This window comes from Mustela putorius, unplaced genomic scaffold, assembly GCF_011764305.1.
Source record: "Mustela putorius furo isolate JIRA1106 unplaced genomic scaffold, ASM1176430v1.1 tig00000421_pilon_pilon_pilon, whole genome shotgun sequence".
NCBI classification, from domain to species: domain Eukaryota; kingdom Metazoa; phylum Chordata; class Mammalia; order Carnivora; family Mustelidae; genus Mustela; species Mustela putorius.
The window spans coordinates 6,345,725-6,359,661 of NW_025421375.1; the positions used below are offsets into that span (position 1 = coordinate 6,345,725).

The 13,937-nt window shown below is 41.3% G+C and overlaps 1 protein-coding gene across 3 annotated transcripts in view; it reads left to right on the top strand.

Annotated features, from left to right (window-relative positions):
- Positions 1 to 13,937, top strand: part of ADAMTSL1 (ADAMTS like 1) — an 899,097-nt gene that overhangs the window by 741,625 nt on the left and 143,535 nt on the right. For all 3 annotated transcript variants that reach the window (XM_013063102.2, XM_004765700.3, XM_004765701.3), the window contains one exon: positions 11,115 to 11,325. In XM_013063102.2, coding sequence (XP_012918556.1) covers positions 11,115 to 11,325 — 211 coding nt within the window. The remainder of the gene's footprint in view (positions 1 to 11,114; positions 11,326 to 13,937) is intronic.

The following is a 13,937-nucleotide window of genomic DNA, read 5'->3' on the forward strand; positions in this document are numbered from 1 at the left end:
GAATTAGTTCTTCTTTAAATGTTTGGTAGAATTCCCCCGGGAAGCCGTCTGGCCCTGGGCTTTTGTTTGTTTGGAGATTTTTAATGACTGTTTCAATCTCCTTACTGGTTATGGGTCTGTTCAGGCTTTCTATTTCTTCCTGGCTCAGTTGTGGTAGTTTATATGTTTCTAGGAATGCATCCATTTCTTCCAGATTGTCAAATTTATTGCCGTAGAGTTGCTCATAGTATGTTCTTATAATAGTTTGTATTTCTTTGGTGTTAGTTGTGATCTCTCCTCTTTCATTCATGATTTTATTTATTTGGGTCCTTTCTCTTTTCTTTTTGATAAGTCGGGCCAGGGGTTTATCAATTTTATTAATTCTTTCAAAGAACCAGCTCCTAGTTTCGTTGATTTGTTCTATTGTTTTTTTGGTTTCTATTTCATTGATTTCTGCTCTGATCTTTATGATTTCTCTTCTCCTGCTGGGCTTAGGGTTTCTTTCTTGTTCTTTCTCCAGCTCCTTTAGGTGTAGGGTTAGGTTGTGTACCTGAGACCTTTCTTGTTTCTTGAGAAAGGCTTGTACCGCTATATATTTTCCTCTCAGGACTGCCTTTGTTGTGTCCCACAGATTTTGAACCGTTGTATTTTCATTATCATTTGTTTCCATGATTTTTTTCAATTCTTCTTTAATTTCCCGGTTGACCCATTCATTCTTTAGAAGGATACTGTTTAGTCTCCATGTATTTGGGTTCTTCCCAAACTTCCTTTTGTGGTTGAGTTCTAGGCTGTGAAGTGTGTAAACCTGGTGATTCACAGACCTGTACCCCTGGGGATAAAAATATATGTTTATCAAAAATAAAAAATTAAAAAAAGAAAAAAAAATCATAGCACTCTCTTTTACCAATTCTCTTGGTTCCATAGTCATTAACAAAATAACAGCATTATTTTGGAGAAAAGTTTCAGGTGATATACCATTGCATTTCAACACTTAAGTGTTTCTTCATAAGTACAAGGATGCTCTCCTAAATAACCAGAGTATAACCATCAAAACTAAGAAATGGCATTAATTCATCATCACCATCCACCAGCTGTCCTAGCAATGTCCTTTACTGGTCCAAGATCCAGTTCAGGGTTTCATGTTATGTTTGGTTGGCATTTCTTTTTGGACTCTTTATATCTGGGACAGTCTTTCCTCATCTTTCATATTCTAGATATTTTTAAAAACTATATGGCAATAACTTTGTAAAATGTCACTCATTTTGAGTTTGCTTGATATTTCTTCAGGATTTTTTAAATTTTTGACAGAAGTGTGCTGCATCCTTCTTAGTGCGTGGTATCAAGAGACAATGAATGATGTTACGTCCCATTCATTTCTGATGATGATAACTCATTATTTGGTTAAAATGATCTCAGCCAGGTTTTCACTGTAAAAATAATAAGGACATTGCACTTATTATTAGTAAATGACAAATAGGTATCTTTACAGAGAGATCATCTGAAACTAAGTTAATACTCTATTCCTCATCAACCTTTTCCTGACCAGCATTAGTATTCATTAATGGCTCTTGCCTGAATCAGTTATTATTATGGTTGATAAACAGCAACTTTCTAAATTCTATCTTCTAGATTATTAATCTAATTTTATTATTAATGATCTAGATTATTAATAGGCATTCTTTAAGATACAGCTTTCTTATCTTGTTTATTTATAAACTTCTATTTTACTCAAAAGATTAAAATCCATTACTATCAAATTGTCCTGGACATGGCCGGTGGGAGCCCCTTCAGACTGGCTTCCATGTCCTTTTGACAGAAAACCCATCATTCTTTGAACACTTCCCAGTTTTCCGACACAAGATATTCTAGGCTCACTGGGGTGCCTGGGTGGCTCAGTGGATTAAGCCTCTGCCTTTGGCTCGGGTCGTGATCTCGGGGTCCTGGGATCAAGTCCCACATCGGGTTCTCTGCTTGGTGGGGAGCCTGCTTCTCTCTCTCTCTCTGCCTGCCTCTCTGCCTACTTGTGATCTCTGTCTGTCAAATAAATAAATGAATAAAATCTTAAAAAAAAAAAAAGGATATTCTAGGCTCACTTTTCTATTTCCAATTTCTCTGCCCTGGAGCTATTTCTACAGGAATTAATTCCTTAGTAGAGAATGCTATTTATAATCCAAAATCTGGGCACTTGATATACTTGATTTTACTGAAATGCCATTGCTTTTAGGCCTCTCAGCAGAGAGATCTAAGAAGTATTCTATGTGCAGTTACATACATTCATTTGTATCTGTTGATATGACAGTGTCTATCTGGGTACGTGTCCATTAGTTAAAAAGCATGAGTTCATACTGCTTGCAATAGCAATCCAATTCCACAAGGTTTATCCTTCCCCCTTTCCATATTTGCAACTTCCTTCTCTAACAGTAAGAAATGGGCCCCTTCATGTGTTTATGTATTTGTTCTGTCTTCCCTGTATGTTTGATCTCCAGGTACACTGGCCCGGTGCTAAACTCTGTCACATACCAGTGAACAGCTCCACACTAAGCCTCAGGCTAAAATTCAGTTCCTACAAAGAGGAAGAAAAAAAAGAAGTTGGGGTGAGGATCCAGTTAGAAAGTTCAGGTCCAGCCACCATAGTGACCCTTCACCCCGGTGACTGCACTGGACCACAGCTGAGCCCAGAACATACTGGTCTCCGCCCCACTGAAAACTCAGCTCAGACTTCCGTGAGGTTTTTAATCAGAGGAAGCAAGTGACCAGAATCACATTTTGGAAGCACTGGGCTATGGATAAGTCAGAAACTGTAGGTTATAGTGATAAATTAGGAGCTACCAGTAATAGTATAAAACCTTAAAGGGGCACCTGGTCCTAAACAATGTCACAGTTGGAAAGAGAATTTTCTTCATCCTACCGGAGCCTTTTGAAAGCTGGCCATGCTCCATGGTGTCTGATTTATTGTTCCTTGATTGCTTTCTACCTCCTGACCTCAGAGATATCCTAAAGGAAACAGATATCTTTGGGGGACCTTAAAAAATCATAATAATGTTAGGTAGACATGTCAAGTTGAAGGGTTATGCACAAGTTTAAAGAATGTTGCTAACAAATAATTGAAATTTACATGGTGTTTCGCCTCTCAATAACTGCATCTTTAAATTTTGAATAAAGAAACAAGCCCCACTTTCCTGCAAAAAACAGGGTAGGAGAAGGTTCTTAGGGCCTAGGTTGGGGTGGGGAGAGTCTACCATTAGATATTATGTGCATTTATACCAGCAACCAACAATGAGTTGCTGGAGGCAATGGCCAGTACCTTCTCTGAAAGGGTAGGGGAGAAAAACATTGGCAACTCACATAATGAGCCCTTGTCCAAAAGAAGGCCCCAATTCCTCCTTTTATATAGCTAATACAAACACAAGCTGCTAACACATGCCAACCACTATGGGTCCTTGATTGCTCACATTATCTCTGATGGCCACATTTACAAAAAATAAACATATCCTTCAGGGGACCACACTCAGCCTTTGCCCATTTGCTGCCAAGGATCACTGCCACTTTCCCAAAATAACCACTCAGAGTATATTTGTAACCTTGGCTGCCATCAGTGTGTTGGCTTCTAGTATTGAAGAATAGATCTGTCATCTTGCCATTTGTCATTTCTGAAGTTATAAGCACCAAGGATCCTAGAATTTGCATCTCAGCTCTACTCTGTACAGCTCTACTCAACATCTTTCTCCAGAAAGACAGTATAATATAATATTTAGGCTCGCGGGAGCCAGGCTCCCTGGGTTTGAATCCTGGTTTTCTTGTTTACTTGCTGTGTGACTTTGGATGAGTTACTTGACCTTTCAAAGCTTCTGTTACGTCACCCTGTAAAATGGGGGAACTTATGGTACCTTATTCGTAGGGTTGATATAAGTAAGAATGAGTTCATATATGCATCCCACAACTTGCGTGAGCTTATCCCTGAGTCCAGCTAGGACCTCTGCAAGAGGAGCTGGGACAATGCAGAGCTGGGGTTTGTTAATACATGTGCTGGCCTCTGTGGGAGGGAGCACCCTCATTCTCAGCACCCATGCGTCCAGGTCTATCCATGGTAGACTTGGATGTGATGCATGCAGCCTTGACATCTGCATAGGTATTCTGGGCTGTGATTAATTAATCATTTAACTTCTCCAGGCCTCAGCTTCTTGTTCTGAAAATGCAGAAAATAATAGCACTTCCCTCACAGGGCTGTGGATAGGATTATAAAAGAGAGCGCATTTAAAACAACTAGCACAGTACCTGACTTGTGGTATGCTCTGTATAAATGTTAGAATTACTATTGTTATCAGCGGTAATGTGTTATGTCAGCTCGAATGCTGTCATATCATGGCTTCTGGCTTGTGGCTGAGGGTCTCTACCCAGGCCAAGGCAAGGGGCTGGCCAGATGCAAGCAGAGTGACCGGCTTAGTGTGCACGAGGCTAGACGTTGGGCAGAACTCCATCACCATCAAGGAAACAAAATAGGAATTGGGAAACCAAGGCTAAAATTTAAAATCCAATTATAATCACAGGCCTACCCAAGTACATCTGATGCTGGACAGAGGGCAAGAAGACTAATCCCAGCCTTCAGGGGCAGGAGGTAACACTCTGTCTCCAGTCTACCCTTGGTCAGGAGTCAGTTGCTCGGGAGTTGGACAGGGTTCACCTTGATGCCACAGGGCTTCAGCTGTGATATGTCAGCTTCCAGAGCCTTCCCTGCAAGTAGGTTTTGATAAAAAGGACAGGAATGTGGAGAAGAAGGTCAACAATATAGTAAGGGAATGCTGGAGGACCCATAACGTCCTGGCCAAGGGCCTAACCATGAAGCTAAACACCTGAAGCCTGGAAGCTGAAAGAAAACACAGTGATCCTGTTTACCATCCTCCTCATACAGAGCCACGATCTTTTCGCCAAAACCATCAGGGCAGATGTGTTTGGAATTCAGGATTTTCTGTACTTTAGAAATATGTTAGGATTATTGTAACATAAATTTTGCATTACCCCTAGTAAGTTCTAAGGGAAAATGCCATAATCCAACAGTCTAACATGGCTGCAGTAAAATGTATAAATATTTACACCAAGTGGTATGCAACCTACGAAAGCATCATGTCATTTCAGGTCCAGTGCTGTCACGAAATACCTTGCAGCAGACTAAAGAAAACTCTGTGGTGGTCAGGGCTTTGGGGACTTTGGAATTGCTGCTGGTGGTCGGTCACTCAGCGATCACAGCTGCAATGGTTGACCAAACAAGCGTTGAAAGCAAAGACGCACACCCAGTTCACTGGGGCTCGACTCCCCATGCATCACCTCATACTTCCCGAGCAGCTGTGTTTTAGGCCCCATTCTAGGTGTGGAGGTCACAGCAACGTACTGGTTTCCCAGGGCTGCCATAACCCAGCACCCAGCACCACGAACAAGGTGACCTAAAACAATAGAAATGCAGTCTCTCACAGTTCTGGCATGAAGATGTCAGCAGGGCCATGCTCCTTCTGAAACTGTGAGGGTGAATCCCTCCTTGCCTCTTCTAGCTTCTGGTGTCCGCCGGCCATCTTTGACACCCCTTGGCTTGGAGATGTAGCTCTACAGTCTCTGTCTCTGTCATTAGTCTCCGTGAGTATCTCTCTCCTTTCTTAATGAGAACACCATTCATAATTCACAATATATAATTTAAATAAATTTTAAAATGTTTAAATTTTTAAATTTTAAATAAATTTAATTTAAATAAAAATTTTAAAATTTTAAATAAAAATATATAATTTAAATACATTAATTAATTTAAACTTCAAAAATAAATTTTAATTTTAATTTAATTAATGGTTATTTATGTAGTATTAGTTAAAAGCCCACCCTACTCTAGTATGATTTCACCTTACGTGGTTATGTCTGTAATAACCCTATTCCAAATGAAGTTACATTCTGAGTTATTGGGGGATAGGACTCCAATGTACCTTTTAGCAGCAGTGAAGGGGAGGGGGATACAGTTGAACCCGTAACAAATGCTAAACCAAAATAAATATTGCCCCATGCTCTCCTCAAGGTAACAGTCAGATTACAGCATTGAGCACAGCAAAGAAAACATTCAACAGGGAAACAGGGATAAAAGAATTGCAAACCATGTATTTGATAAAGAGCTTATCTCTGTAACATAGCAGGAACTCCTACAACTCACTAACAACAACAACAACAACAAAATCTAATAACCCAATTTAAAAATGAGCTAAACACTTGAAAGCCATTTCTCCAAAAAAGATTACCAAGACCCAACTGTGTATAGAATATTCTCCACATCACTAATCATCAAAATGCAAATCAGGGGTATCTGGGTGGCTTCGTTGGTTGAGTATCTGCCTCTTGAGGCTGGCTCAGCTCATGACCTCAGGGTCATGAGATTGAGCCCCACGTCAGATTCCACGCTGGGCATAGCCTGCTTGAGATTCTCCCCCTCTGTCCTTCCCTACCTGTTCTCTCTCTCTCTCTTTCCCTCTCTAAATAAATAAATAATAATTTTTTTAAAATAGTAAAATAAAATGCAATTCAAAACCACAATGAGATCATCCCCTCACCCCTGTCTGGGTGGCTATCATCAGTAAAACAAAGGACCACGGCATTGGCAAGGATGCGGAGAAGTTGGACCCCTTGTGCACTGTCGGTGGGAATGCAAGCTGGTGCGGCCACTGTGGAAAACAGCATGGAGGTTCCTCGAAGAATTAAAAAGAGAGCTGCCCTATGAGGGTGTCAAAGAGATACTAGCACTCCCATGTTCACTGCAGCACTGTTCACAACAGCCAACATGGGGAAACAATTTAAATATCCTTCAGCAGGTGAATGGATAAAGAAAATGTGGTGTGTACACACAGCGAAATACTATCCAGCCTTAAAAAAGAAGTCTGCAATGGATGAACCTTGAAAGCGTTGTACTAAGAGAAAAAAGCCAGTAACAGGAGAACGAGTAACGGCATGATTCCACTTACATGTGGTATCTGAAACAGTTATACTCACAGAGTCGAAGAATGGATGATGATTGCCAGGGGCTACAGGAAGGGTAAAATGAGGAGTTACTCGTCAGTAGGCATGAAGCTCCAGTTCAGCAAGAGGAGTTCTACAACTCTGCTGTTCAGCATTGTACCTATACTCAACAATATTATGTTGTCCACTTTAAATTTTCTTAAGAGGGTCTCTTCTGTTGTGTTCTTAACACACTAGTTTTTTTAAGTGTTGAGAATTTCTAAAGGGGACAGTGTTCATGAGACTATATAGGAGGTGAATTTTGCCAGCTGAGGGCTTCATCCCTGAGGAAGTACCATTGTCAATGAAGACATAAAGATGAGCAAAAGTGAGGGGCCCCTGGGTGGCTCAGTGGGTTAAGCCTCTGCCCTCAGCTCAGGTCATGATCTCAGGGTCCTAGGATCGAGTCCTGCATCAGGCTCTCTGCTCAGCAGGGAGCCTGCTTCCCCTCTCTCTTTGCCTACTTGTGATCTCGCTCACTCGCTCTCTGTCAAATAAATAAATAAAAATCTTAAAAAAAAAAAAAAGTGAGCCAGGCATAGTAGGGGGGAAACCACTAATGCCCTCATCCTCCAAGCTCCTGTTCTTTCTCATCACCGGGCCTGTGAGAAAGCCAGGCCCCAGAATCCCGGGGATGGCCTCTTAAGTACCTCACAGGCTGTGAGCCACAGCCAGCCCTGCCCCCAGGCTTGCTCCTCCCTCCTGGCTTGTCACACTCCATCAAGAAACAGCCAAAGGCATAGATTGCTGGAAGGTTCTATCAGCAGCCAGCCAGACCCAAGGCTCACAAATGTAGCCCCTCTGGAGAGAAATGTGGGGGGTGGGGAGAGTCTGCTTTCCCTTTTTTTTTTTTTTTTTTTTTTTGTTTCTTTTGGCCTAAGTTGATTCTAATACTTTCAATAGTAAAGTACTTAATGCACAGATCGCTTCTGCTGACCTCCTCCCTTGGGTATGCAATGTCGTTTTATCATCGGTAAGCAGATAGGTCTATTTTGTGAATTTGACAAACGGTGTTGAAGTGCCTTCATGGCTGCCAAATGCCTCTACTCCAAGGTCCCAGGGACTGAATTTATGCCAGAGGTGGAGGCAGCAGTGGGGGCAGCGGTCGTGCAAGGCCTGCGCGAGGACAGGCTTTAACCTTGGACAGCGTTCACCGTGTAGGCAGCTCCTTTATGAGACACCCGTTGCAGTCACCCGCCTTGAGCCTGGTTGTTGGATTTTGTTTCACAGCCACCACGTTTTAGCATTTCACTTGTAAGTGGGGAAAAGCACCCTTTCTTGAAGCACAGAAAACACAGAGAAAAGTGTACCAATCCTGCATGTGTGGCTTGGTGATTTTTCACCAGGTGGATCCAGATCTAGCACCCAGGTCAAAGAAACCTCCCAGAGTCCCTCCGCTCCAGCCCCCCTCTTCTAGCGACTGCCCCCCAGGGGTGACCCACAACCTGATTTCTAGCATCGTAGATTAGTTTTGGGTTTGGAACTTTACGTAAATGAGAGCATGGTATGAATTTTTGCTTTTGTGGCTTTCTTGCCTCAATTGTATGCTTGTAAGACTCACCTGTGTTGCTTGTCCTTATAGTTTCTTTGCACTGTCCAGTGTTCCCATATGACGATATCGTAATTTTGTATTCACTCAACTATGGTTGGATATTTGGGTTGTTCCACATTGGGGCTATTCTCAGTAGCGCTGCTTGGAATATTCTTATATATGTCTTTTGGTGAACATATGCATGTTTGGAAGGGGGGGGTGTGCTGTCTTCGTTGTCTATTTTTACACAACAAAGTTCCGCAAATCCTAGTAGCTCACAACAGAAATAAATGTGTTTTTGGTTTTTTGGTTTTTTGGTTTTTTTTTTTTTTTTACTTCTCACCATTTAATGAGTGAAGAATCTGGTAATGCCTTGGAAAGGCATTTCTGACTCAAGGTCTCTCATGAGGGCACAATCATCTGAAGGCTAGACTGGGTCCAGCGGATCAGCTTGCAGGTAGCTCACTCATGAGACTGGCGCGTTGGTGCCCACTGTCGGTGAGCGGCCTTAGTTCCTTTGCATGTGGACTTTCCTGAAGACTGACTGTGTATGCCCATGACCTGACAGGTAGTTTCCCCCAGAGTGAGCAAAGAGAAAGCCAAGTGGAAACGATATCCTTTTTATAATTTAGCTTTAGAGGTCACAGAGCTTTGCTTCTTCCTCATCCTATTCATTACAAGCGAGTCACCAAGTTCAGCCCAGACTCCAAGCCTCATCTTTAGAAAGGACAGGTGGCAGAGAATGTGTGGATATATTCCAAAACACAGCATTTTAAAGCTAGGCATTAACCCAAACTAGGGATCTAAAAATAAGTTTATAGGAATTCCCACAAGGATCTCAAAGAAATATATATTCAATCCAGCCTCTTCTCTTCTATTCATTGAAAATTCTGTGAATGTTTATAGGACAGTTTTCTTGGAGACAGCATAGCACAATTGAAAAGACAAAGGCTTTGGAGCCAAATACACCCAAGTCCGAATCCCAGATTCACTAGTTACTAGTTACAGGTTTGGGGCAAGTCAACCTCTTAGATTTTCAGGTTTCCTCAATTATAAAATGAGGGGAATCAATAAAGCCTATCTCGTGTTATTCTAGAGGTAATTAAATGGGATAATGGGTGTAAAGTACTTACTATGCGGGTAGGTCCCTTCCATTTGCTCACTTATTAGGAAATTATTAACCACGTGTATTAACTATGTAGAAGGGGCTATACTGAATACTGTGAGCAATACAAAGCAGATGCAGACACAGAGCTTGCCTGCAAGAGGTGTGTACTCCAGTGGGGCCCTTGACAGACAGAATAACTGTAACATAATTGAGAAAATAATCAGTGTCTGGGGCAGGTACATATCCCCTAAGCAGGTACGCATCCTTTGAACATGGATCAAATTGGGATTAGAAATGGAAGACATTTTGAAGGCTGGGCAAGGAAAGGACAAAAAGTATTCCAAATTCAGGGTAACAGCTTGAGGAAAAACAGAGCTGGAGAACCAGGGGGCATGAGTTGAGAGTAATGAGATTGTTTGCTACACCTAGGACTCAAACACAGGATAGATGAAAGGAGATCGTGGAAATAGGGGTTAGTAAGGCAGTTAAATATCGGAGTAGCAGAAAGAGTCTGATGAAAAACATTAAGGCCCAAGATTTTTAAGCCAATTTTCAAGGCTAGCTACAAAAGCCAAGAGGGCCTAGCTACTGAAGGATCTACTCGCCATGCTTTTCTTGGCTGACTTCTGTTTGTAGGAATTTTGTGCCTGATATTGTAAATAGAACTTTCCAAATCTGATCATTAAAGAACACTTCCTACTCCGAGCCCCAAAACCTGGGCTTTTTCCTTATCATTCCCATTTTGGAGGCTGCATCAACCGAGAAATGGAGTGGAATTGTTTTTATAGGCCTTCAGCTCACTGTAAATGAGCTTCTCAAGACTTGGCTGTTTGGAATGGCCAATTATGCACTCAGCTCCTCTGTGTGTATTTGACTTCTCCTTCCAGATAATGAGCCATTCTCTCCACTTATTTCCCCTCAAGAAGACTGATCTCTTTAGCAACTTTACTTTTGTTACATTCTCCAGTCCAGGGCAGTGATGATATTTATACATAAGACAGAGACATTTCTATGCTATGTTGGAAGTTTGAAGGAAGTGGGAGCCAATGACCTTTCGCTTTGAAGCCAAAGAAAAACAAGCACAAATTCTTCCATCTTGTTAAGAATGGGGACCAGACAGATTAGCAAAAAAGGCTGTTCCATACACAGTGCCCAAAGCCTTTCTGCGCTCAAACCTGTGTTATTTCTAGCATATCACTTTATTTTGATGAAGTTTGTATATTTCACCCCAATAGACATGGTTGTAACCATTCTTGGTGATTTCCATTTTATCACCCTCTTTGTTTATTCAAAATGGATTCTAGAGCCTGTAGGAGTGGATGTGTTCTAGGCTTGGGATAGAATTCCTCACCAATCTTGTGCTGGAATTTCCCACCTTCCCAGGTATGTATTTTTACTCAATTGGCAACACTTGATGTCATGATGTTCTCTGCACGGGTCCTAAGGATGTCCTCGTCCTCTGTGGTTTTTCCCCAGGTGGGAAATTGGCAAGTGGAGTCCATGCAGTCTTACCTGTGGGGTTGGCCTGCAGACCAGAGATGTCTTCTGCTCCCACCTGCTTTCCAGAGAGATGAATGAAACCGTAATCCTGGCTGATGAACTGTGTCGTCAGCCCAAGCCCAGCACGGTGCAAGCTTGTAACCGCTTCAACTGCCCCCCTGCCTGGTACCCTACACAGTGGCAGCCGGTGAGTTCTGGAGTTACCTGATAGTGGAATTTGTGTATACAACTCTGATTCAGGGCAAGGGACACTGTCTTCAAGGAGCTCTGTCCCATTGAAGGAATGTCCAAAGTCTGTTCCTCCCTCTCTTCTTAGTACTCTCTCAACCTTATTCAAATCCAGATATTTTCACTATAAATACTGTGCTCTGTCTATGGTTCCACACCAGTGGAACCAAAAGCAATTCAAGACCCATCTGTTAAACTGAGAATATTCATAACAAGTTTTTACCAAACTAAGAAAACATTTTTAAAAAAATAAGGACAGTGTGGTTGGTTTTCCACAAAGCTGAATTGGTTCTGAATTTGTGCCCTCTCTAGTTTTTTTCTGTTCTAAAATTCCAAGAGGCCAGGGTACTAGGGAATGACTTTTCTTTTTTTTTTTTAATAGAATTATTTACCAAAATAACAGATTAGAAGTCAAATCAATTCCAGAATTTTTAAAATTTTCCTGGTCTTATGAATTCCGAAAGTCTAGGGAGTATTGTTTCAAAGCAGGGGTTGTCAAACTTCAGCCCAAAACCAGATCCATCTCACAAGCAGTTACTGTAAATGAATTTTTATTTGAACCAAGCCGTGCCCATTCTTTTATGTATTGTCCGTGGCTGCTTTGGCACTGGAGAGGCAGAACAACATGGTTGTGACAGAGACCATTTAGTCTACAATACCTAAGATATTTACTCTGTCCTTTCACAGAAAAACTTTGCTGACCCACCCCCAATGTATTGACCTATGTATTATTGACCTATGTATTAATAATTAATAATAATAATATATAATTATAATTAATAATTAATAATGACCTATGTATTATTACATAGTAATAATACAAACACAACTATTTTACCATAACATTCTATCTAAAATTAATGTGTGTTTTTCAAGCTTCAGTTAAGTAATTTTTTGCATACCCTTAAAAAAACAGAAGTTTTAGATTATTTGGATAGAACCTTATTTTGCATCTGTTCTTTATGCAGATGTCCATATGGTGATAATAATGGTCACAAAAAGTAAGCCTGGAAGGTGAGGGGGACATGCATTCCAGTTTATCCCAGTTTTACTAAAATGGTTTTTCACTTTCAAAATTATCCCAATTGGGGTTCCTGGGTGGCTCAGTCAGTTAGGCGCCCGACTCTTGGTTTCAGCTTAGGTCATGATGTCATGGGTCATGGGATCAAGCCCCCCTATCTAGCTCCACATGAAGCTCCACGCTCAGCAAAGAGTCTGCTTAAATATTCTCTCCCTCTGCCCCTGCCCCCCCTCACTCTTGTCCTCTTTCTCTAAAAGTATATAAATCTTTAAAAAAATTTTAAGCATCTCAACTAAAATGATAAATTACATGGTTATCCAACTGAGGAGAGAGCATAGCAGCTTACACACCCTTGCCTTAGTGCTGAGAGAGGGCTGCCATTTCTAGACCGCCATGCATCAGAGGTTGCTTTTCCACTATCACTTGACAGAGACCCTTCCTTCTCTCTGCCCATCTTGGGATGATGATTTAGTAAAGCGCTCAGTGAATCAAAGAGTAATCAGTGAGCAAAACTCTAAAATATAAAGCATCTGGAAAGAGATTTTGACTATTTCCTTTTAGAGCTTAAATGTATATGGAGCTAAACTCATAAATACCATGTTACTATGTGATGGTTTGTGGAAATCAAGAGGACGTTACATATTTTGAATGCCTATGTACCAGTGTTCTGTTTAGAAATATTATTACATACCTAACTAAAGTTAATCCTCTCAACGACCAGTGAAAGTAGGTCTTATTGTCTTCGTTTTAGGTTTAAGGGAACTGAGGCTCATACAGGTAGCAAATTCAGGGTTGGCTATCAACCCAGCTTTATGCAATCCTTTCCCCTATACCTCATTGTTTGAGACTACTGTGGCTGAAAGAGCCATCAGGGATTATGTATGAGTCCCCTTGTTCTACACATGATGTAACTGCAGCCTTGATATGGCCTTGCCAAGATCATAAAGCCTGGTTGAGACCCCAGGTCTCCTGGTTCTAGTATTTTTATACTGTTAGCTTTAACTAGAATGAATCCCTGACCTCAAACTGCACCACTAACTAATGCCAATGCTAAGACAAGACCGGGACTCAATTTCCAGTATTAAATCTCTATTAGGTCCATAGAAAGTTCTGGATAAAATGTTTATTGAATGACAAAATGAATGACTAGATAAAAAATACTGGCCCACAAGCCCTGAAAGTTCTGACTTTATATGTTCTATAATATATCTTTGGTTATGGATTCTAATATTGACCTAGCAGTGAATCTCAATGAAACACCAACCTCTTTTATTTTTTAGGATTTCATTCACTCATTCATTCATGAGAGAGAGAGAGAGAGAGAACATGCAAGAGCAGGGAGAGGAGCATAAGAGGAGAGAGAGAGAGGATCTGAAGCAGACTCTCCACTGAGCACAGAGCCCGATGATGCAGGGCTCAACATCAAAATTACGAGATCGTGACCTGAGCCAAAACCAATTTGGGATGGTTAACCAATTGAGCCAGGGTGCCCCCCCCCCACAACCTCTTTTTAATAGCCATATGTGTTGCTGAATAATGGCAGTGACCTA